At 38.9% G+C, this 22,975-nt stretch overlaps 1 protein-coding gene across 2 annotated transcripts in view; it reads left to right on the forward strand.

The window, feature by feature from the left end:
- The window catches only part of nbas (NBAS subunit of NRZ tethering complex), a 269,126-nt gene that overhangs the window by 190,128 nt on the left and 56,023 nt on the right, over positions 1-22,975 (forward strand). For both annotated transcript variants that reach the window (XM_053647154.1, XM_053647162.1), the window contains exons 47-48: positions 9,262-9,351; positions 10,270-10,465. In XM_053647154.1, coding sequence (XP_053503129.1) covers positions 9,262-9,351; positions 10,270-10,465 — 286 coding nt within the window. The remainder of the gene's footprint in view (positions 1-9,261; positions 9,352-10,269; positions 10,466-22,975) is intronic.

Consider the following 22,975-nt stretch of genomic DNA (forward strand, 5'->3'; position numbering starts at 1 on the left):
AAAATCTGTGGAGAGAGCTGAAGGTTCGAGTTGCCAAACGTCAGCCTCGAAACCTTAATGATTTGGAGAAGATCTGCAAAGAGGAGTGGGACAAAATCCCTCCTGAGATGTGTGCAAACCTGGTGGCCAACTACAAGAAACGTCTGACCTCTGTGATTGCCAACAAGGGTTTTTAAACCAAGTACTAAGTCATGTTTTGCAGAGGGGTCAAATACTTATTGCCCTCATTAAAATGCAAATCAATTTATAACATTTTTGATGTGCGTTTTTCTGGATTTTTTTGTTGTTATTCTGTCTCTCACTGTTCAAATAAATCTACCATTAAAGTTATAGACTGATCATTTCTTTGTCAGTGGGTAAACATACAAAATCAGCAGGGGATCAAATACTTTTTTCCCTCACTGTATATATATATATATAAAGATATATATAGATATATATAGACAGAGAGCTATCGAGATATATATATATATATATATATAGAGAGAGAGAGAGAGAGAGAGAGAGCTATCGATAGATAGATAGATATATATAGACAGATAGAGAGAGAGCTATCGAGATATATATATATATATATATATATATATATATATATATATATATATATATATATGTAGAATGAGAGAGAGAGAGAGCTATTGATATATATATATATATATATATATATATATATATATATATATATATATATATATATATATATAGATAGATAGATAGATAGAGAGCTATCTATATATATATATATATATACAGTATCTCACAAAAGTGAGTACACCCCTCACATTTTTGTAAATATTTGATTATATCTTTTCATGTGACAACACTGAAGAAATGACACTTTGCTACAATGTAAAGTAGTGAGTGTACAGCTTGTGTAACAGTGTAAATTTGCTGTCCCCTCAAAATAACTCAACACACAGCTTTACATTGTAGCAAAGTGTCATTTCTTCAGTGTTGTCACATGAAAAGATACAATCAAATATTTACAAAAATGTGAGGGGTGTACTCACTTTTGTGAGATACTGTTTGTGTGTATATATGTATATAGATAGATAGATAGATAGATAGATGTGGAACTCTATATACTTTATTTAAGCCTGGCTTATTGTGGACTCTTTCACTGTGCAGGTGACTGGAATTTTTTTGGAGTAGTGGATTTTGATGATGGTGGCAGAGTCAGTTTCCTGAACATCCCACCCTTCATGTAACTTTCAGTGATGCTCTCCCAGTGTGCTTGGCCCTTTCCGTTTCACCCACTAGACTCGTCTTGAATTAATCATTGCTGCTCTGACCTGAATGTATAGCAGTTCTGGATGCAGGTAATAAATAGCGTTCAGACAAGGCGGTTTGTGCCTTCTCCTTTTTTGAATGCGAGGTCCGTTTATCATTTTTACTATTTAAGCTGGATCATATAGAGAAACCTTCTGATTAGTTATAGTCATCACAGGCACGTCTCTGAAGTTTGACCCATTTCGTTTTCACGGGAGCATACTAGGGCTGTCACTATCCATTATTTTTATAATCAATTAGTAATAGAGTAGTTGATGGCACTTTAAACTTGTGCAGCTCATTGACATTGACATTTGTTTTTTTCTTAGATAAATGCTACATATAAGTGCTATATAAATATCTGACATTTAAGTCTGCCAATTTAATTAAAAATAAATTCCTTACAATTATTGTTTTTTTAAAAAAAGGATTTATTTATATTATGTATATTTTTCTGAACAAAACTACAATAGTATCTGTTCAAGACAGTACAACAGTATTAATGCCAATTCTTTTTTTTTTTTTTTTAATTAATTTATTTATTTATTTATTTATTATATATATTTTTTTTTGCTATAGACTGAAGATATTTGGGTTTGAGATCAAAAGATGAATATGTGACGAGATTAGAATTTCAGCTTTTATTTCCTGGTATTTATATGTAGATTTGTTAAACAACATAAAACAGCACATTTTGTATCAGACCACTCAATTTGTAGTATTGGAACATGTGACTGACAGGTGCTTCTTGTTACCCAGGTGTGCCCTGTTAGATTGATTGTTTAAACAATAAATAGCTCTGAAGATCTACTCTTGGTTTTAGCCTTTAGATTCACCTATGAATATTGCAATTCATGTCAAAAGGAATAAACCAAGATGAAGATCAGTGAGCTGTCTATAGCAGCTGATGAGAGAAACAGTGTGAGAGCTGTGAAGAAAAACCAAAAAGCAACAGTCATTGGCATCACAGGTCAGGGCTATCACAATCCACCGTTTGAAGAAGACTTCAAGAGCAGAAATATAGCGGCCTTACCACAAGATGCAAACCACTCATCAGCAGTAAGAATCAGAAAGCCAGATTGGAATTCACAAAGAAATACAGAGACGAGCCACAAAAGTTCTGGAACCAAAATTAACCTCTACCAAAATGATGGAAAGGCCAAAGTGTGGAGAAAGTTAGGATCTGCTCATGATCCAAAACGTACAAGCTCATCTGTGAAACATGGTGGAGGTAGTGTCATGGCTTGGGCTTGCATGGCTGCTTCTGGAACATCAATGAGTCGCAGGCTTGATGCAGTTATTTCAAGCAAGGGATATGCAACCAGATACTAAGAGTAATTTACTTTAATTTACCTTGGCGTATCTGGTTTTATACTTTTGCTCACCTAAACATTGGGTGGTCTGATTAAAAAAGGTTCTATGTTTTATGTTGATTAACACAGCTAGATGTAAATACCAGGAAATAAAAGCTGAAAGCGTAAACTGATCTCAAACCCAAAAGTCTTTGGTGTACAGCACTAACAAATGAATTGGCATTGCCGTTCCAATAGTTTCAGAGGGACTGTACTTGTTAGTCAGAGGTGGTTAGAGTATCAAAAACAGTTACTCAAGTAAAAGTACCATTACTAAGAAAAAATAATCAAGTGAAAATAAAAGGCTGACCCTGCGCTCTGACCCCAGCTTCCTGACATGCTGGGGTATGCAAAGAAAAGAATTTCACTGTAATGTATATGTGACCTATAAAGACTCATTATAAAAGTTCTAAATGTAAATATCTACTTGAGTGAGAAAGTATCTAGTTATAAAAGCTACTAAAGTAGCTGTTACACAGGAATGTAAATAAATGTAGATGCATCTGATTTAAACTCCTATAACAAGATGCATTTTAGAGGCAGAGCTGCTCCATCTCCTTGTGTCTTTTATTACTTGTTTTCCACACAAGCCCAACATCTTGCTCTCTCCCAGTATGCTTGAGGTTTTTTTTTTTTTTTTTCTTTTGGATCGGAGTCATTATTATCAAGACAGAACTACCATTAGAGTATCGATGGTGTCCTTGCACGTACACTCTGGCCAAAATGAAAAATGTAACCTTCGATACATCTGTTGCGCGCATGCCTACGGCAGGCTGTATAGAGACTTCCTGGTGTGAGTGCTGGGAAAACCCTTTCCAGATTGCGTATCTCGGAGGTGGTCGTAAAACTTGAAAGACTACAACTGTTGTGGTGAATATTTGACTGGGAGCGGACTGGAGATGGATGCAGTCATGTCCATAAGTACAGTATCTCACAAAAGTGAGTACGCCCCTCACATTTTTGTAAATATTTGATGATATCTTTTCATGTGACAACACTGAAGAAATGACACTTTGCTACAATGTAAAGTAGTGAGTGTACAGCTTGTGTAACAGTGTAAATTTGCTGTCCCCTCAAAATAACTCAACACACAGCCATTAATGTCTAAACCGCTGGCAACAAAAGAGTGTAAACCGCTGGCAACAAAAGCGTGTACACCCCTAAGTGAAAATGTCCATTGTCAATGTACATTGACACAATTGTCATAATTTTAGCTCTGTACACCACCACAATGGATTTGAAATGAACCAGTCACGATGTGATTAAAGTGTAGACTTTCGGGTTTAACAAAAATATTGTATTGACCATTTAGGAATCCCTCCATTTTTCACAGGCTTAACAATAATTGACTGATAAGCAGTCAATGCAAGTGAAGTAGGCCATCATTAGTCTTAAATAACAAAACAGACCTCTCAGAGAGAGAGCAGAAACTTTAGGAGTGGCCAAATCAACAATTTGGTACATTCTTAACAAGAAAGAATGCCCTGGCGAGCTCAGCAACATCAAAAGACATTGAAGCCCACGGAAGACAACTAAAGTGGATGATTGCAGAATTGTTTCCTTGTTGAAGAAAAACGGCAAGTCAAGAACACTCTGGAGGAGGTAGGCGTGTCGTTGTCAAAGTCTACAACCAAGAGACACCTTCATGAATGTAAATACAGACAGTTTACCTCAAGATGCAAACCACTGGTAACACTCAAGAACAGAAAGACCAGATTAGACTTTGCAAAAAAGAAACAACAACAACAAAAAAAAAAAACTCTGACCAGTTCTGATGCAAGATTAACTTGTACCAGAATGATGGGAAGAGCAGAGTATGAAGAAGGACAGGAAGAGCTCATGATCCAAAGCATACATCATCTGTCAAACATGGTGGAGGAAGTGTTATGGCATGAGCATGTATGGCTGCCTATGGAACTGGGTCACTGGTGTTTATTGATGATTTGACTGCTGATAGAAGTAGCAGGGTGAATTCTGAAGTGTATATAGCTCTACCTTCTGCTCAGATTCAGTCCAATGCTGCAAAATGATAGGACGGCGCTTCACAGTACAAATAGATATTGACCCAAAACGTACTGCAAAAGCAGCTCATGGGATACTTAAGGCAAAGAAATTAAATGTTTTTAAATGTCCGATAACCTCAAACCAATTAAGCTGCTTTTCACTTACTGAAGGCAAAATTGAAGGCAGAAAGACCACAAACAAGCAGCAAGCTGCATTAAAGGCCTGGCAAAGCATCTCAAAGGAGGAAACTCAGCATTTGATGATGTCCATGGGTTCCATATTTCAGACAGTCATTGACTGCAAAGGATTTGCAACAATATTTATGATTGTTAACCTGTCCAATTACTTTTGAGCCCGTGAAAATGGGGGGACTCTGTAAGTATTGACTGCAATTCCTTAATTGAAAAAGTTAATGCACTATTTCCACACTTTCAAATCTGCTGTGGTGGTGTCCAGAGGGAGAATTACGAAAATGGTGTCCCTGTTCAAATATTTATGGGCCTGACTGTATCTATCCTTAGCTAGCTAATTTCTAAAGTAAATTTTATTCGAGCTTCTACTCCAAGGTCTGGATTGGTTGATCTCAGTAGGGATACCCAAGGGTTGAACTGTGTATTTATGTCTTGCATGCTGTGTATTGCAGTTTTCACTGCATCGCTGGGTGAAACGGAGCAATGATACAAAGTCATGAATTCCGTTAAAAAAATTTTTTTTTTTTTTAAAATGCTGACACTATGCGAAACAATCCTGTGCAACAGAATACTACATACCATGACTAATTATATACAGCCAACATGGCTTCTTGTGGTGTTTGAGCAAGCTATTATTTATCCATTACACCTGGGACACAACCTGAAACATACATTATTACACTTTCGTATGTTTTTTTTTCCCCGTGCCTGGTTTCATGTTGTGCCATGTGACCGTGATTTATAGTGAGCTTCCCTCAGTGGCGCAGACGACATAGCAAATCACTCACCGACAGAAAACAAGTAACGACACAGAAAATCATTGAATTGGGCATTCATTTTCAACCTCAACGACAACTGATAACTTCTAAACCTCCTAATTAGTTTCGCTCTCCGAGGTCTTGGGTAGATAATCGCTTTAAGTTCAGGCCCCAGACTCGCATCTAGCTTAGTGAAGAGAAACTCTGTATTAGGCTGGAAGAAAGTCACAAAAATCAAGATTGATTAGGCTCTTAAAAATGCATGCTTCTCATTTGTAGTCTCTCTCGCTCTGCTTTTCTTTCTTTTCCCTCCTTCTTTCTCTTCCATCTGAAGTAGATTAATGACCAGAGTAATTGCAGCAGACTAATACAGATATTCCCCTTTGTTGTCTCAGCCTAAGTGCTGATTGGTCACAGCAGAGAGAAATGCATATTAGATTGGCTGTGTCTTAATGGAGCTGCATGGAATGTGGTTTTGTTTTGCAAAATCTGTCTCCGAACACAAGTTCTTTTGCATTCTGTTGTTTGTTGCATAACAGCCAGGCTTCTGGAAAGCTAGACAAATCACCAGGGAACGCCAACATGGATGAGGTTGCTCGTTTAATGCCGCCAGTTTGTAACGATTTATTTGCATAAAAATCAAGATATTGCGATCTTGCACACCAAAATGTAATTCCTTTATCTGAAGTCAGGGCTTGTCCACCTCTCACGTTTCACTTCCCTTAGTGCCTTGACCTTTTGAAGAGCTGTCGCGAATTGTTAACGTTCGTATGTGAGAACGGAGTGTAAAGTTCTAGATTAAGAGCTGATTAAGGCTAAATGTATGTTTGTGTTTTTGCGAATACACGTGTTTGAATGATTCGGCGCACTCATGTCTTTGTTAAATGGTTTAGAGTGAAGAGCAGAAGGTCAAGCAGGGCATTCTTTAGTTTGGTCCTCTTGAGATACTCTTAATATTTCTGTGTGTAATCCCTACAAGGTTCTTTGAAAAATGCTACAACCATTAGCCATCCAACAACAATCACTTGAGTTAAGGGTTGAGTGAGCGTTGTACTCGCGTCACCTGCCGTAAAGTGTCGAAGATGTCAAGGCTTATTCTTCTGACAGTCAAGTGCAAGTTGTCGAAACTTTTGCCCTTAGATGAGTCCTGAATGAGTTAGAAAAAAAATCTGCATCCATGTCTGAAAATGCTAAATTCAACCGCAGATATCAGATTAAAGTCCAGGTGAAAGATATATGAAAGATATTATTTTGGGAAATGACAAATGTATAGCACTTTTTAACAATAGACAGTGAGTACGTTTACATGGACAGCAATAATCTAATTATTGAGCTTATTCTGAATAAGACAATATTGTGATTAAGGTGTTTACATGAGTCGCTTTTAGAATACTCCTTTCATGTTCCTGTTTTACATGTTATAGAACATAGATCGTTTAACCGCACACGTCATTACGTCCCCACGCCACGCCGTCCGACGTTCCCTCCAGAATTTCACGTATCGACATACAGTTGGTCTTCGTTATGGTACCGTATACAGTTTTGGGTGTTTCATTTTTAGTTTTACGAAAGCCTCAAGTGCAGTTAATTATTTGTCATGCTATACGTGCAAATAGACGACTGCTTGAAGCCGTGGGCTGCGTCACAAACCACATACTTACAGTCTATATAGTAGCCGAAATATGTGTATCTCGCCTACTATATAGTAGGTAAGTACGCGGTTTCGGACGGCGGGTGAAAACTCCCACACGACGTTAATAGTGTGATTAAGGTTTGTACATGTCTATAATGCACTCCGATAATGTGACTAAAACAGGAATACTCCACATGTATTAATTCCATATGTGTTTACTTCGAGTATGACTTTAGTCAGATTAAGGTCATCAATAATCGCTGTTTACATGCTAGTTTCTTCATCAGAGTATCGTCTTAATCGGGTTAATATCGGATTATTGTTGTCCATGTAAACGTACTGATTGTCACAAAGCAGTTTTACAGAAATGTATTAATTCCACGTATAAATTGTAAATGTAGAAATGTATCCCTAACGAGCGAGCCAGAGGTGACGGTGGTGAGGAAAAGCTCCCTGAGACGACACGAGGAAGAAACCTTGAGAGGAATCAGACTCAAAAGTGAACCATCCTCATCTGGGTGACACTGGATAGTGCGATTATAAAGAATTGATCTTCTATAACTTTAATTAATAATTAACTGTTTAGTGATAGAGACTTGAGTGCAAACTGTTCTTAGCAGTTCCTGTCTTAAGGCTTTCTGGGGAAGAAACATCCACAGCCACCTTTATGGTCCATATGTGGTACCGTCCTCCTTAGTAGCAGCGAGTGATTTTCAGGTGACCAGAACTCTTAAAGTAGGGCATCAGGATGGATCAAAATACTTTAAAATATTTTTCCAAGTTCAATGTAATATCGGAAAGTGTTTAATTTCTTATTTCGAATTTTAAAAGGCAGTAGTGGTGCAACAAAAAAAAACAAAACATTGGCTCTATTGTAAAGAGAGTTTGAAATTCGACAACATCTGTATCCAGGAGTCCGAGAGATCTCTAGCTCTCTGGAAGTAAAGTGTGGCGTACACTCTCTCTCTGCTGGCGTTCGGACAGACGCTAACTAATCACAGGAATCTGTGAGCTCTTGTATGCGGGAGAGATTGAAGATTTAAGATAGATTTCGCTTTAATCAAAGTGTCTTCAGCTGACTTGCATGAGGAGCAGTTGGAAAAGGCGCTTCATGCTTCTCAGCGGAAGAACATGCTAGTCTTCATCCTCGGGTTAAGGCTCCATTAAACCATCCAGGCAAACCATTGCCAGGTTAAGGTTACTGATCAGAAGGTCGGGGGTTCAAGCCCCACCACTGCCAAGCTGCCACTGTTGGGCCCTTCAGCAAGGCCCTTGACCCCCTCTCCTCCAGGGGCGCTGTATCATGACTGACCCTGTGCTCTGACCCCAGCTTCCTGACATGCTGGGGTATGTGAAGAAAATAATTTCACTGTCCTATAATGTATATGTGATCAATAAAGACTCATCATTATCCTGCCCAGTTAGCATCGGTCACATGGTAGGGCCAGGCTAGATAGAGGATGGGAATTTGCAGAGCAAACGCTGAAATGAATAATTATTATAATAATAATATATTTAGATATTTAAATACATAAGTCATATAGTGTGCTTGATTCAGTGCTTTATTAAAACAGCTTGTGGTCTGAGGGGCTGTAGTTATGTTGTTTTTCAAGATATTTGTTATGCTGTTATTCCTAAACACTGTTTTCTGTGCAAAACGGCATCCCTGTAGAAGGCTGGACAGAGCATTATATATAAAACGGTATTAAGAGGAGAGCCTTGAGGGAATGCTTGTGATATCGTGGAGTATGAGCAGGGGGGGGGGGGGACATGACAGAAATCGCAAACACGACCTGAGACGCCTTTATCGATCGTAAATACAAAGTGATGTGTTGTGGGAATTGCATCACGTGCAGGAGTACAAAGTCACGATGGTCTAAAGCACAAATCCAAAACCAAACAGTGGAGAGGCGGCTGAGAGGTTCAGCGGTGTCAGAGAGCTGGATGTGAAAATCTCTGATCTGTATCGTATCCCATGTGCCTGCTAGCTTAAAGGCCAAGTGAGTGAATTACATTATAACTGTGTGTGTGTGTGTGTGTGTGTGTGTGTGTAGCGGTGATGAGGCCATCCTGAAGGATTACACAGACCCGCTGAAAGTTCTGGAAGGCATCGTGAAGGCAGTGCAAGATGACGTGCAAGGCGGGTAAGTGGATCTGCTGACATTCAAGCAATTCTCTTCTACCACCCAAAGAATCTTCACAACACCTCCACCGCAAAATATCTCTTAAACGTCGTTACAGTTGTGCCCAAAAGTTTGCGTACCCCTCGCAGAATCTGCTAAATCGTAACACCGTTAACAAAATAAGAGCGATCATAAAAATCCCATGTTGTTGTTTATTTAGTTCTGTCCTGAATAAATTATTTCACATCACAGATGTTTACATATAGTCCACAAGACAAGAGTATAGCTGAGTTTATTTTTTAAAAAATGACACCGTTCAAAAGTTTGCACACCCTTGATTATTAATACTGTGTGTCGTTTCCTGGATGATCAGTGAATGTTTTGTGATAGCTGCTGTAGAAGCCTCTCAGTGCTCTACCGCAACCGTGTTTCACCTACTCGTCTCAAAAATTCATGATTTATACAAATATACAATTGTAACTTCTAGTCAATTCCTGGTACTATGGGTGCTTGTGATGTTGCATCAGACCCTTATAGATAACATTTCAAACACTGGAACAAACAGACTTTAATTGGTCTGAAAACCAAAAACAATTTCACTTATCTAATTATGCCAAATTCACCTGCATGTCTTATTTAATTATTTGTTTATTTATTTATTTTTGCTCATCGTTAATTGGGTTTTTATTCTGCCTTCGGCAAAGCTCTGTGCCGCCTGTGTGAGGCTCCTCCGAGCGATATTTTAACCTGCCAGGCAAAATGCGCTTTGTAAGTCCTTGTAATGATCATCAATCTGTCTTGAAATGAAACTGGCGTGAATATTTATTTTATTTGTCTCTGTGGCTTCCCCAAAGTTCTTTTTGGGAGGTTTCTAAAAATTTGATGCGGGCTTGAAGGAAAGCGCCGTGTACAAGCGTGTCCTGTCTGTGTCATCCCCAGGGGCCATGCGGTGTCATCAGAGGACCTGTTGGCATGGTTACGGCCGTTCTGTGGGGATGACTCGAAGCCTGTGCGAGTAAGGATCGAAGTGCTGCAGATTCTGGAACATTCCTTCAGCCTCAGCGAGCAGGACGTCCGTCTACTGGTGCTGTTCAGGAGCCAGGCAGTTCTCAAAGCCTGCTGGCCTAGCCGAGAGGTACGTACACACACACACAGTCTCTCTCTCTCTCTCTAACTAGAAATGAACCTACCCGCCATCACGTACAGTCAGATTCATAAGTTTTTAGATTTTACACAAAATTATTATTATTTTAGCTGTTGTCCAGTCTCAGGGACGTTTGTGAGAGCAGCAGTTCGGAAAGATCAGGGCGGCTGGCTTCACATGTTTTGGAGGGAGCATGTGATAACCTTCCTGATATACAATTTAGTCATGACAAAATTAGGGAGAAAATCTGTGGAAAAAAATCCAAATAATTTTTTTTTTTTTTTTTTTTAAAGCAGACTTTCAGCTTTAATTTGAGGCAGAACGGTGTAGGAATTACATCATTGTTTATATGTGCTCTGTCTCAGACGTCTGTACAGGTAAAGTCAGGTTATTGAGTTTCCATCATCTTGAACATGTTAGTATTGTAAGCAGAGGTAGTGTGGTGATGTAACGGATATAACACGGCGGGTCGTGGCGTTCACGTCGAGACCAGCGAGACGGCTGTAATGAGGTTAATCCTGCACGTTCAGCTCCTCCTCTACACGTTTAGCTGACGTGCTCGACTCAGTAACTGTTTAATTTGCTGAATCTCGATAATGTAAACGACCTTTTGTTTAAGCCACTGCTGCCGGGTGTTTGATTGTCGCTTAATTGGGTTCAGCGCTCGATTCTTAAATGGATTGATGATTTGCAACCTTTAAACCCTACTTGTAAGTCTTAAAGGGAGCGTACTGTACGGGAACACTTCTTAATAAGTCTTCTTCCTTTTTTTTTTAAAACTTTTATATCATTTATAAAACTCTGAAGCATCTCAGTAATATCTGTGCTGTGTGTTTACTAGTGACTGAAGAAAGATTTAAAAAAAATAAATAAATAAAATTTGTATTTTTTTTTATAGCAACTATTCAGCTTGCTGTAAAGGAATTATTTACTCTGGTTTGAAAGAAAGAGACATAAACAGAAGGAGAGAACGAGAGATGGAGAAGGAGAGAGAGAGAACTTGTAATATGTTCATCTAAATGAACCTACCTGTTGTCACATAGATCAAGAAAGAAAGAAAAGGTGCAGGAGAGAGGATGACACAGAGAGAGAGAATAAAAGAAAACTATAATATGTTTAATATATTAATAGACTAATTTAGATTATCTGTTGTCAGATCTTGAGAGAAAGAAAGAAATACACGATGACTGGAAGGAAGTAGGAAGAAACAAAGGTAGAGAGAGAGAGAATCTGAAAGAAAAGTTTAAGACGTTAAACTTTTAATGTCAATTTAGATGAACCTACCTGTTGTTGTTGTATAGGTATTGACCGAGAGAAAGAATGATAGAGAGAGAGAGAGAGAAAGTACAGGATTGCCCTACCTATTGTCACATAGATCTTGAGCTAGAGAAAGAAATTAAAAAAACGAGAGATGGAGAGAGAGATAACAAAAAAGAATGGGGAAAAAATAAAACGTTTTAATGTGAGTGGAAATTAACCTGACTGTTGTCATATACCGTAGCTCTTGAGAGGGAGAGAAAGAAAGAAACAAAAAAGAGCATGAGAAAGAAGGAATGATAGGAACAGATTGAGAAAGAAAGGAAGAGAGAGAGACAGAAAGAGATTCATGATCTCTATTCACTTTGCAATGTGTTATTAGAGCATAAAATGAATGGAAAGCAATAATGCCCAGTCAGAGGTGTGTGTTTAGGTGTGTGTGTGTGCAGTCAGTCACAACATGGGAGCATGCACATTTTTAAATGGTGCTAATCCCAGCATGCACTGCACTAATTGGCAAGACAGGTTAGGCCATGGAGTACTGGCACACACTTCATCCTGTGTGTGTGTGTGTTGATGCCTCCCGGTTTTTTTTTATATCTTCATGACAAACACTTCCATTTTCTGTATCTTCAAACTAATCTGCAATTCCCTGTACCCGTAATCTTTCCCTCGAGCTGCAGTGTAGATTTGGCACTCGCTCGTATGCAGTAGTGTCCAACAGCCTCAATCTGCTACACACTTATCAAAAGCTAATGCAGTGAGGAAGTTTTAAAATACAGTTTTTCCTTAACGTCAGTCCAAAAAAAAAAAACGTTTTGCACTGATGCTGCATTCAACTAAAGTTTGTAACTTTGTATATACAGTCTTCTCCTGTACTGGACCCCTGATGAAGTCCTTGTTGAGTCAGCTGTTCGTTTTGGATCATTGTACTGCTGCATGATGAAGTTCCTCCAGATTCATTTGGATGTATTTCTCTGTAAATTTGCAGACAAAATGCTCCTGTAAACTTCTGAATTCATTCTGCTGCTACCATCATGAGTTCCATCATCAGTAAAGATTAGTGAGTCTGTTCCAGAAGCAGCCATGACACCGCCTCCACCATGTTTCACAGATGAGCTTGTATGATTTGGATCATGAGCAGATCCTTTCTTCCTCCACACTTTTCCATCACTTTGGTAGAGGTTAATGATTTCTTTGCGAAGTCTAATCTGGCTTTCAGATTCTTACTGCAGATGAGTGGTTTGCATCTTGTGGTATGGCCGCTATATTTCTGCTCTCAAAGTCTCCTTTGAAACAGTGGATTGTGATCTCTTCACCCCTGGTTTGTGGAGGATGTTAGTGGTCACTGACTGTTGTTTTGAGGTTCTTCGTCACAGCTCTCAACAATGTTTGTCATCGGCTATTGTTGTTTTCCTTGGCTGACCCATTCGGTGTGTGTTGCTCAGTACACCAGTGGTTTCTTTCTTTTCAAGGACATTCCAAATTGTTATATTGGCTCTTATAGATTTTTCCTCCTTTCTCAGCTTCAGAATGTCTCACTTTTCTCCCAGTGACAGCGCTCTGATCTTTGTTGTTTTATCCTTTTGCAGTATTCGAACTTTTTTTTTGTTATCGAACAGGGCACACCTATTCAACAAGAAACACCTGTCAGTCGCATGTTCCAATATTTTTGATCACTTGAAAAATGGCTGGGTTCAAATAAAAGGTGCCATGTTCTAAGCTGTTTAAGACATCTAGATGTAAACAACAGGAAATGAAAGGTGAAATTCTGATCTATCATCTCTTATATTCATCCTTTGACTTCAAATCCAATATGGTAGCAGCTCATCCACAGAGACTTGTAGGATGGAGTCTCCACATAATCTAAGTCTAATAATTAACAGATTTAAAATAAAAAACAGTACCTCAGCTTCGTCGTGCATCATCACACCGCCCAGCTTGCATAATTTTCGTATAACAGCATGGTCTCGAATGTGTTATTCCTCACATACTCACGGTTTGGCATTCTGAAAATGAGTTACTTTCTCTTAACAGTGGGTCATTATGTGTATCTCACTGTTTGGCATTCTGGAAATGAGCTGTATTCACTTCACAATGTGTTGTTATATGTTTACGTTGAACAGCCGTACCAGTACAACCACCTGCGTAATATTGTGTAGGTCCCTCTTCTGCCGGTGAAATAGCTCTGACCCGTCGACGCATGGCATGTCTCTCTTTTTTAAAAATACCTCTATCATATGTTGTTTCTCAGGTAATACTGGAAGTAAATATATAGTGTGCCATCATTGATTGAAACCATTAGGACAGATCATGCATACACAGACCTGCCAAGGCCCCAAGAGGAAGTAATATACAGTTGCAATCAAAATTATTCAAAGCCCACTGCAAATCAGGTGTATTGTCAAAATGTACAGACTTTCAGCTGTTTGCAGTGAACTAATCAAACAAAAGCAGTTGAAATTGTTCAACACAGCGAATGCTTCAAGTGGTTTCCCCAACTTCAACTGAAAATGCAACTTATGATTTCTCCAGTTTCAAAATTATTCAACCCTCTGAACAGAATCCCTCACAACAGCACAAATATGCAAAACAGGTGTTGTCTCAAGAACATCTGATACAGCTAATCAAGGGCTTCATTAGTTGCACCAGATGTGTTTGAGCTGGAACACATGAAATACCTGAATTGGCTAGGGGCAGAAAATTTATGAAATACAGTGGGGGAAATAAGTATTGAACGTGCCAACTGTTTTTTTTTTTTTTTTTTTTTTTTTTAAGTAAATATATTTCCAATGATGCTATTCACATGAAATTGTCACCAGACATCAGTATTAACTCAAGAAATCCACAAATATCAAGAATTCACAACATTAAAGTCCATAAATAAAGTTATGTGTAATAAAGTGGAATGACACAGGAAAAAAAGTATTGAACACGCTAAGAAAAAGCAGTTCTCCAAGGCAAGGTAAAGCAAGGAATCAGCTGAAATCTGTAAGTAGTGAGAAAGTAATTATACCTCTTATCTGTTCAAGTTAATATCAGCTGGGTTAGTAAATTGATGGTCTATAAAAAGGCTTTTTGTTACCAACGTGTCACACAAGAAACATCTTAAGATGGGTAAAAGCAAAGAGTTCTCTCAAGACCTTCACAGCCTTATTGTTGCGAAACATATTGATGGAATCAGATATACTGTAGACGTATTTCAAAACTTCTGAATCCTCCAGTAAGTACCACTGGGGCCATTATCCACAAGTGGAAGCAACATCACTCCGTCATCAACCGGCCATGCGCAGGAGCTCCTTGCAAGATTTCTGACCAGGGAGTCAGAAGAGTAGCCCAAGAGCCAAGGACCACTCAGAAAGAGCTCCAGAAACATCGCCACAGAGAAAACAATAGGCAATGCCCTCCACTGCTCACGCTCACCCCGCAAGACTCCATTTCTAAAAAAAAAAATGCATGTCGAAGCTCGTTTATAGTTTGCTACAACTCATTTGGACCAGCCTATGAAATACTGGGAGAGTGTAGTCTGGTAAAATTGAACTTTTTTGGCTGTCATACTACACACCATGTTTGGAGAAGAAATGGTACTGCACATCACCCTAAAAACACTACACCAACAGTGAAGTTTGGAGGCGGAAGCATCATGGTGTGGGGCTGTTTTTCATCACATGGTACTGGAAGACTTCATATAATATAAGAGTTCGAGTGCACATGCATCAATATATGCTATAACATTAAAAACAGCTGCCTAATATTGTGTAGGCTCCCCTTGTGCTGTGCTGCCAAAAAAAAGCTCTGAGGCATGAACTCCCCAAGACCTCTGAAGGTGTGCTGTGGTATCTGGCCCCAAGACGTTAGCAGCAGATCCGTTAAGTCCTGTAAGTTGCGAGGTCGGGCCTCCACGGATCGGACTTGTTTATCCAGCACATCCCACAGATGCTCAATCGGCTTGAGATCTGGGGAATTTAGAGGCCAAGTCAACACCTTGAACTCTTTGTCATGTTCCTCAAACCATTCCTGAACAATTTTTTGCAGTGTGGCAGGGCGCATTATCCTGCTGAAAGAGACCACTGCCTTTAAGGGGGTGTACTTGGTCTGCATCAATCTTTAGGTAGGTGATTCATGTCAAACTAACATCCACATGAATATCAGGACCCAAGGTTTCCCTGCAGCACATGCCTTCTTCCCATAATGCATCCTGGTGCGATCTCTTCCCCAGGTCATATTTTGATTGTTTTCTCTCATGGTTTTTGCTGACCTCTAAAATTAGTTTATCGTGTTAATGATCGAGAAATGGCGGTGAGCTGAAACCTAGTCAGTGGATGATTACCTGACTGTATGTTTAGCTAAATTAATTTGAACAAACAGTAATGATCAAATTACCATCTTTATCCCGTAAGAGCGACTGCCTTTATATAACGCGCTCACAAACACAGCTATGAGTCTTACGTGAAACAAGATGCTGGTAAAGGTGTAATGATATTAATTCTCACCACAGTTACTGTGGGATTTGTTTCTCCCTTACACAGATGGTGTTAATATTCAGCACATTAGTCTAAGCACCAATGCACAGACATAATAGACTTACTATCTCAGACACCATTAGGGCAATAGAATATCATTATTGTGATAAATTATGTTACCAAAACATTTTCTGAGATATCGCCCATATTGTGAATATAACATGGTGTTTTTTTGTTGTTGTTGTTTGTTTTTTGTTTTTTTTAAAGAATAACAGTTACACCATCTGACTGGATGTGGCTGATTTGATATTTGTTTGTTGTTTTTTTTAACTACGGTTTCACTGGTAGTTTGCTAGTAAACCTTTATGCCGTGATTATTTTTGTCATATCAGCCACACCTAGTCATGCTATCATGACTATCAGAGTTTAGAAAGTAAGTGTGGCCGCTTATATAGTATTGCTGGCCAGTGTAAATCTAGGGACTCTAGTTGAAAAAAGTATTTCTTCTAAGGATCTATTTCATACCCTTCCATCACATTCTAATCATTTTCAAAGCCTGAAAACATGCCAGATGTAGAATATCCAGATATTACTATTTATATCTATTATTTTCATAAACGATTAGTCGACCGGTTTATATCCATTTTTTCAATTAATGGGTTGGGGCGGGGTCGGGGCAAACGTTCAGTACCATTTTCTCGTTTATTTAGCTGAGTGCTACAAATGTAAACTTCAGCCTAAAATGGTTTGTCCAGTATATTAGTTTATATTATATACAAGTGTTTATGCATACATTTTTTATCAATTCACAAGAAAGCACTGATAATTAAACTCATCTTGCCCCGAAGATTTAGTCTTTAGCCCCGAATAAGTCTCCACTTGGAGCGGTCTGTCACTAGGTAACTGGGCGACAGTGAAAGAAGACGGCGGTGTAATTTTATATCTTCAGTGAACGGAGTGACCAATCGGACAGAGTTTACAGGAAAATACGTGGAAACAGTCGTGTCTTATTGGCTGACTCTCAATTCTGCCAAACGCTAGCTCACACAGTCACTGTGAGGAAAAATCGATATACGCCGATCTTTTTTTTTAAACCAGTAAAGGGGTTGAAACTGAAACACTAACATCCTCTCAAGCTGAGCAGGAAAACAAGGTGTGTAAACGTTTGTATGAGTTCCAGTTTACATGAACATGATATGAGCAGAGCATAAGCAAGGGTCATGTACTTTGCATGGCCCTGTAGCAGCTAGTAGTAGCATGATAGCTTAGTTGTGCCTCTCCTTGGCTAGCGACACCAAACTAACAGTCACAACACCCGAGGCAAGTTTTATGATAAATCCAACTTTTTCTGATCATGGCATATGTTGACATGTGCTAAAATTACTGAAAGAACTGAGTTTCTTTTTGTAGGTTTGATAGGTTTTGTCAGTAATGTAATTTTAAAGTAGTAATTAGTAATCTGTAGTGGTTTACTTTGGTTTACACTGGTTAGAAGAGAATTTACACTGCATTGTGCAAATACAGCATATAATGACTATAAACTTGAATTAAACTAAACCTTTTAAGCAACTCGTGCCACTTTCCCAAAGCCCTTGCACAGTGGAGCGTTTTGGATATTAACATAAGTTTGTGCTCGTGCATCACTGTCGTGCTTCCGTGCTACACAAGCTCCACTTTGTAAAGTTTGATTATCTTCGCTGCATTTAAAGCACACCTATTATGTTTTATGAAACGTGCCTCATTTTGTTTTAAAGGTCTCATACAATAGATTTTCATGCATCCAAGGTCAAAAAAACACTTTAATGTGCTCATCATTTAAACTGCAGCATTACCTCCCCGTGCCCCCCAGTGTCAGAAACGATTCATTCAATGATCCGTTCTAAAGGATTCCTTCTAAAATCCTCCTTTTAGAGAGCATACCCTGCTCTGATTGGTCAGATGTCCCAGTCTGTTGTGATTGGTCTAGTGCTGTCAGCAAGCAGCCAATGAAGACCAGAGGCGGGGCTTTTTTGTTACAAACCTGCATAGGTTAGTACAGGAAGTAAGTCTGGAATCACTAACCACTCGTTTCAGCTGTTCAGAATCGATTCCTTCTTTTGGGAGTCAATAACGCCGTTTGTCGTGCGTTTTGATTTTTGAAACTTTGCAGACTTTTCATATTCAGAAACAGTTACATAACATGCTACATGAAAGGGAATATTTGAAAAGCCATAATAGGTGCACTTAGAGGACACTTTTTTTCCCACTGTCACGTAATTACACTGCCGTCTGATGGTGACTGGGGTCATGTTGAGCATAAACATGTATCGCTGACATAAACAGTAAACTGAAGAAAGTCATTGTCGTTGATTCTGGGTATTTTCTTAAAGCTAGCGGCAGTGCATTACGTGCATTTGAGGTCATGTGCCATCGACTGGGAAACCATAGACATATACAGACACCGCTTTGGCCCGTTGCTGCGATAGGTCAACGCGTCTGCCATATTGATCCAGGCAAGACTGCCCTGCCATCAAATACAAGTAAACGGGGAATCTCAATAGTTAGACTTGGAAAACTATTCATCGGCCTAAAGTATTGTGAAAACTCACGCTTGTTTTTCTTGGTTAATAATTATGTAGACGTCTCTAATGTTATATAATTTACCATGAAATGTGCATAAAGTTATTTCCATTGCGGAAAGGACTTTCCTGTCTTCAACCCCATCTTTTAGCTTTTCTTGTGCACCAGGTCAGAACACAGCTCGTTCACTTTGAAATACTGAAAAAAGAAATAAATGAAATCTAAATAGTGCATCTTTAAGTACTAATCGTTTGAGAATTTCATTGAGAAAATGAAACAATATCGGCAAATACAAATCAAATCGTGAGACACTGGCAGTCAGTCTGCTTTCTAAATTTTCCTTTGCAGTGAAAGGATACAGATATATTCTCCAAAACAGACAATATAAGAGAATTATAAGATAATCATTTATGGATCCGGTAAAACATTTATTTGATGATAATAATAATAAGAAGAAGAAAAATAATAAACGTCAAGCTATCAAATCATTATAGCCTATCGATACACCTACTGTTTGGAGATGAGTGGCGAAATTGTAGTGCTCACTGAAGGACTCACTTGTGGGGAAGAACCTTCCCTTCTGACAGCTACTTCCCACCGCCTGCTCAACTGTCTCTCTTTGGGAAACCTTCCGTGTGAGAAAAGTTAACTAGCCAACTAACTACAGTTAGATTCACAGTATGTCAATCGCTCAGCTGAAACGATGAGCTCATCATAAAAGTCGGTTTTGGAGAGTAACCGGCAATATAGATGGCAATCTCGTTTATGGCCAGTTTAGTTTAGAATATAAACTACAATATAAGCTGAGACTTATACTTAGACTTATTACTGTTGCCAGGACCAATATAGCGATGACGGTGACGTACGATCCAGCGGCCAATCCGGCGTCTTTTTATACGTCTATGTGAGAAATGGCTTATACCTCCAGTTAGTAAAAAACCGCTAGAGTTCCATTTGACACGATATTACCTTTTTAAAATCCATACACTAGACGGTAGAGTGCACAGCACAAAGTGTAAGTGTATAGTACGTCATTTGGGACACAACTTTAGTATTTACTCCCCGAAGCGAGTTTTCGGAACAGAAGTAACGTAATGAGTAACTCTCCCCCGTGCCGCGCGCAGACCGATTAATCGATAATGAGATTCGTTGACAACGATTTTCATAATCGATTCTTATTGATCTTATCGATTAGTTGTTGCAGCTCTAATACTGAGTAATATTTAAATAGAGATAGAGCTTTAATTTTTATTCTAAATAAAATCTCGGAGTCCGTCTATGTTCTCCTGACATGTGGCTGACGTATTTAAATCATGGAAGATTAATTTCCCTGCAGGTCTTACAAGCTTGGCAGTTATCCCACCAATACAAAATAGCACCACTTCGGTAAGAATGCACAGATTTAAAAAATTAGCCAATTAAGTAAGGTTTTACCCCATTTTACTGGCAATAACGTGTATCCTTGAGTTTGATCTACTTGATTAAACGGCTGTTTTTTTTTTTTCAAGGGTTGTTTTCTTTAAGGTTTATTTGTTTCCTCTAATCACCTGGACACTGCTCGGCCCTTAATCGACTGGCTTTTTACTATTTTTTTCAACTCCCTGATCAGTTAACTGGATTTTCACCAACTAGATTTTTTTTTTTTTTTTTTTTTTAAACCCCCACAAACAACTGTTATCTTAGCTTGCTGATCTATATCAAACTCTTATTCCAAGCATCTGATCTATATCGAACTCTTATTCGTGATGGCTCACTCCGATCTCCTCTATCAGAAGGTCAGCTATTGATATAACAGTGTAAGAAAGAGCTCATAAATCACACACTCTATCTGGCACAACTTCATCCACCTTGGCCCTAACTCATACACTCTTGCACACACACGCACTCTCGTATACGTGAGGTGGCATTTAAATTGTGGCCTTTTCAGGCACACGGGCAGTGGGGGTTTTTGCAGATTAAATGTGCTCATTTGTCTTTAGCGTCACTGTGACGAAATGCCATGTTGTTTTCATCTTGATTGGGCAAATGAGGGACTTCCTGTCTATCTGAGTGGAAAACCGCAATTTGGCCGTGGCTAGTGATTCTGTCTGACTTATTTGCTGAAGGTGTTGTTGGTGTAATTAGTCTGAGTAAACAGTGACTAAGTGGTGTGTGTGTGTGTGTTGGGGAGAGTGTTTGGATTAGACACCAAGCATTGCAGTTGCCATGGTCGCCCGACATAATCTGAGCCCATTTGTCATTTTAGGAAGCTGTCAGTGTGTAAACATTATGGTGTGTGTGTGTGTGTGTGTGTGTGTGTGTGTGTGTGTGTGTGTGTGTGTGTGTGTGTGTGTGTGTGTGTTTAACCATTGGCAAGCTCAATGACTGGAGATAATGTGGTCATTAAAACAAAGTCCCCTGCTCCCTTGTTGGACACTGGCTTTAATATGGTACTGGTACTAATATGGTATTTAATGAGGTACTGTTTGTGTTTACACTGTGTGTGTGTGTGTGTGTGCTCATTGTTTGACTGCTCAGTGATCACAGAGTAGGTGATTGCTCCTTGTGGCAATCTTCATTGTCATTGTGTTTTTGTTATTGCCTGCGATGTGTGTCCTTGATTTAATAGCTTGCTCACGATCCTGTGGCTGTCTTCAGTCGCCTGTTTTATGTGCAAATTGTTTAGTTTAGTGTGTGTATCAGAGAAAGAGCAGTGTAATTCCTTTAGCACGCACGCACACACACACACAGAGTCTGTGTGTATATCTTGCTCCTTCACTTTCACCACTGACACTCCATCTCCCACTCTTCAGCCCCCGTATTTTCCTGTCCTCTGCTCCAATCTGACTCTCTCTATACTGTTCTTTAATGCTTTCTGCCATTTGAGGCACTTTCCTCCAATAGAAAACATGAAGCTATTCTTCTAAATCATCCATCATGTTGACACTATGCTATTTTTAAGAGCTTGACCATATAATGCACCCCGTTTAACCCAAAGCTGCATTTTCTGTGGAATATTTGGTTCGTTTATTATTCAATTTTTACTTAAAATTTTTATGCTAGTCTGTATAATGAAGGCTTATTACGAACGCAGATTAGCAGACACAGCAGAACAGCAAGCGTTCATGGTGTTGATGATGATGTTTGATCAGTTGATTAATATGACTGCTTGCTATATAGATTTCCATGCTGAAATGAAATGAGGATTGGAGTGGTGCAGGGATGAGTGCATGGATGGAATTAATTAATTGCATAAATGGAGAGATGGGTGAAATTATTAAGTTGCTGATATGATTAAATTAGTTAATAGGATGGATGATAATTGAAAGGATGAGTGGTTTGATGGAGTTAAATAATCGAATGGATGAATGAAATGAATTAATTGGGTGGATTGGTGGGTGCGAAGATGGATGGATGGACGGACGGACAAGTGGCTGGATGGATGCAGTTATTTGCCAGGCATTATTTGAGAGATTTGTAGATTGGTGAAATTAATAGGATGGATGGATGAAATGAATTAATAGGTTGGAAGGATGGATAATTAAAAGGATGAGTGGATAGATGGAGTTAAACAATGGGATGGGGTGGTTGTTAGGGTGGATGGATCAATTAATTAATTGAATGGATGGATGGACAGATGGCTGGCTGGATGGAAATAATTAACTTGCATAAATGGAGAGATGGCTGTATGGGTGTAATTATGAAATTCATTAAGTGATTAATTAATATGATGGATGATAATTGAATGGATGGGTGGATTGATTGGGTTAAATAATAGGATGGGTAGGTAGATGGATGGATGGATAAAATTAATTAATTGGGTGCATTGGTGGATGGATGGATGGATGGATAGATGGACACGTGGCTGGATGGATGCAATTATTTGCCAAATTGGAGAGATGGGTATATGGGTGGAATTAATTAATAGGTTGGATGGATGGATAGCTAAAAGAATGGGTGGATTGCTTGAGTTCATTAATAGGATGGGTGGATGAAATTAATGAATAGGGTGGATGGGGAGAGTGTGCATGGAATTACTTGAATGAATAGATTGATAATTAAATGGATGAGTGAATTGATTGGGTTAATTGGATAACTAATTGGATGGAATTAATGAACTAATTGAATAGATTGATGAAAGAAATAGATGAGCAAATGAATAATTGTAAGTGAATAAATGTGATTGAATGAGCAAATGAACGGACTAATGAATGAATGAGTGAGTGAATGGTTTGTGTTATGG

Source organism: Ictalurus furcatus, chromosome 2 (assembly GCF_023375685.1).
Source record: "Ictalurus furcatus strain D&B chromosome 2, Billie_1.0, whole genome shotgun sequence".
Taxonomy (NCBI): domain Eukaryota; kingdom Metazoa; phylum Chordata; class Actinopteri; order Siluriformes; family Ictaluridae; genus Ictalurus; species Ictalurus furcatus.